This window comes from Vairimorpha necatrix, chromosome 3 (genome assembly GCF_036630325.1).
Source record: "Vairimorpha necatrix chromosome 3, complete sequence".
Lineage (NCBI taxonomy): Eukaryota > Fungi > Microsporidia > Nosematidae > Vairimorpha > Vairimorpha necatrix.
In genome coordinates, this window is record NC_088818.1 from 1,392,856 (window position 1) to 1,395,763 (window position 2,908).

General features: G+C 22.9%; 1 protein-coding gene across 1 annotated transcript; it reads right to left on the reverse strand.

Annotated features, from left to right (window-relative positions):
- Positions 1 to 604: 604 nt before the first annotated feature.
- On the reverse strand, positions 605 to 2,563 carry VNE69_03380 (uncharacterized protein; the record flags this gene model as incomplete). The annotated part of the gene is made up of 1 exon (XM_065473244.1): positions 605 to 2,563. The coding sequence occupies one exon, from the start codon at positions 2,561 to 2,563 to the stop codon at positions 605 to 607; it is 1,959 nt and encodes a 652-aa protein (XP_065329316.1).
- Positions 2,564 to 2,908: the final 345 nt, after the last annotated feature.

Consider the following 2,908-nt stretch of genomic DNA (forward strand, 5'->3'; position numbering starts at 1 on the left):
AAATGTTATGAAAAGTAATTGCTAAAATAAAAAAAAAATATAAAAAAGAGATACGTGAAGTATGACTATAAATCAAAAAAAGACATTATAATGATTTTACAAAAAGAGACCATTGATAAATTTAACAGGAAGATTATAATGTTAAAATTATAAAGGTTATAACAAAATCGCTTAAAAATCGCCAAACAAGAATACCTCTAAATAAAGTAAAATCCAACAATATCCGTAATTTCTATGATGGAGATAGCGAATTGCTGTATGAACGATATCATGCATTTTTGTAAAACAGCTTAGAAAATAAAATAAAAATATTTAATTGATTATTTAAAGGCATCTAAAGCTTTAGTAAATGATTCGTGCATTTTAATTCCTTCGGTCTTGTTCAATATTTCTAGAATTATTGTTTCATCTAACATCATTTTAACATTTTGAAAGATTTTTCTTAATTTTACCTTTTCTACGTGACATATTTTCATTTCACTTTCGAATAAATTATTAAAAGCTTTAGGTAATTCAATCGAGGCCTGTTTTCTTAATCTAACTTCTATATTATTTCTCAAAATTTGTATAAAATCATCTTCTATTTCATTTTTATAATCATTTATTAATTCTTCTTGTGTTTCATTTTTTTTATAAATTCATTAAATATATTTTCGATGATTATTTTTCCTTTTTTTATTTGTTCATTTTCATAATATGTTCTAATATCTTCGTCGAAAATATCTTTAAGCTCTTCTTCCAAGGGATTTGATTTGATTATGTTTAAATCATAATCTAATGATGAGTTTTTTAACATTTCTCTTATTTTTTTTGTTTCTTGCTCTTTTAACTTTCTCTTTTTTTCATATTCTTCATCTTCATCTGTGTTTTTTTGTAGATTATTTTTTATAATATTGGCCTTTTCCTCTATCTCATTTCCATCAAGTTGAAAGTTTTCACAAATTTCATTTCTTATGAAATCTTCCTTGGTATCTTTGTATACAAAACGCGAACTAGCCAATCCTGTAAATAATGATGTCATTTTGCATACATTTTTCAAAACTTCGTTTTTATATTTTATAATATTTTGGATATGGTAATTTTCTACTTCCTTTATGATTTTTACGATATTAATACATCTGCTATTTCTATCTGAACGAGATATCTTTTCATTATTTTTCTCTTGTATATATTCATTTATATCTATTAATATTTTCCAAATATATTCGTTGTTTATGTTTTTTTTATTAATATATTCTTCTGCTTCCAAAAGTAGGAAAATTTTTATTAAATAACAATCTGAAAATTGAAGCCCTGACAATCTATATGATAATTTTTTTATAATTTTGTTTTTATTATCTTCTTCATTGTTTGATCTAAATATTATCTCACCTGTTGTGTAATCCAATTCATCTTCCTCTACGATGTACATATGTTTAATAATAAAATTAAAAATTAATTTTAATGCAGTTTCTTGTTTGTTCATTATTCTCATTATGAGAAATTCAACTTTGTTGTAATTTTTTAGTAAAGTATAAAAAAATTCAACACATTTATAATCTTTTGTATTTGCTATAAAATTAATCTTTTCCAATATTTTCTTAATTTCATCAAAAAAATTATTGTTTATAAATTTTTTTTCACCATCGTCCTTGTTTGATTCATTTTTTAAATATACAGAATTTTTTGTATATCCATTAAAAAAGCTTATAGAGTCTAAGTGTACCTCTATTTTGAATTTTTTAGGCATTATCTTTTCGATTTTGTTGCGTGAAATTTCTAAACATCTAATTTCGCCCCTTGCCTCAATATGATACAAATCATTGACGTTGAAAATCTCATATATTTTTTTTAGTATTTTTGCATCGTGATGACCCATATTTCTTGTATTTACTTCAGCAAAAGTATTAAGTTCTTTATTGTCAAGATCGTTTATATCGAATTTAAACAAATAAAACATGTTATGTATTATAACGCATAATCTAAAATAGTAACTAATATCGTCTTCGTTTCTGCTGTAACTTATCATGAATTCTGGTTCACGAAACTTATATCCGTTTTTTGAATTGAAATTTTCTATTTCCAATAATATTTTGTCAAAATAACCATCCGCTGCATAGATATTCTCATAATAAATTTCAATTCCTTTCTTTTTAACTCTTCTTTTAGCATTTATTTGATTTAATTTTTCTATAATTTTTTTCACGATACTATTACTTTCTCTATATTCATATTGTGAGTATGACAATAAAATGTAGTCAATGCTTAAAGTAGATGTAATCTTCTTTATGAATTTTTCTATTTCTTCAATAATATTATAAGTGGATTTGTTAGCATAATCAATAATTATATACCCAAATTCATTAGAAATAGTTTCATTCAAAATATTATTCACAAGCAAACAACATAATTTCTTATTATTTTCATTACAAGTAATTTGTATTTGCGTATATTTCTTATTTAGGTTGAAAACTGTATACTTCCTATTCTCAATTTGCTTTAGTATAATTCCATTTATTTTGTTATAAATATTTATATTTGATTTTACAAACCAAATTACAACAAAAAATTTGATTATATTCATTAGGGGAAAAATAAAATTAGTATTTTAATTGTTTTAAAAATTAAAAAAAATTTCTAATTTTAAAGAAATCGTAAAATTAACTGAAAATAAATTATCAAGGTTTTGAACTTAACATTTCAAAAATCTCATTTGGGTTGTACAAATCTTAATGGCTGTCAATAATTTTTTAAATTTTTTTGCAGAAATTTTAAAAAGAACAATATAGAAAGTAACTCGGCCAAAGTGAACTTTAGACAATATCTATTATAGACTTATAAGAAAAATTGAAAGGGTTTTCATTTGATTCTAGAATCCGTGTAAAAATTATTATCATATTTTTTTTGTACGTGTTGTACTCAAAGCGGG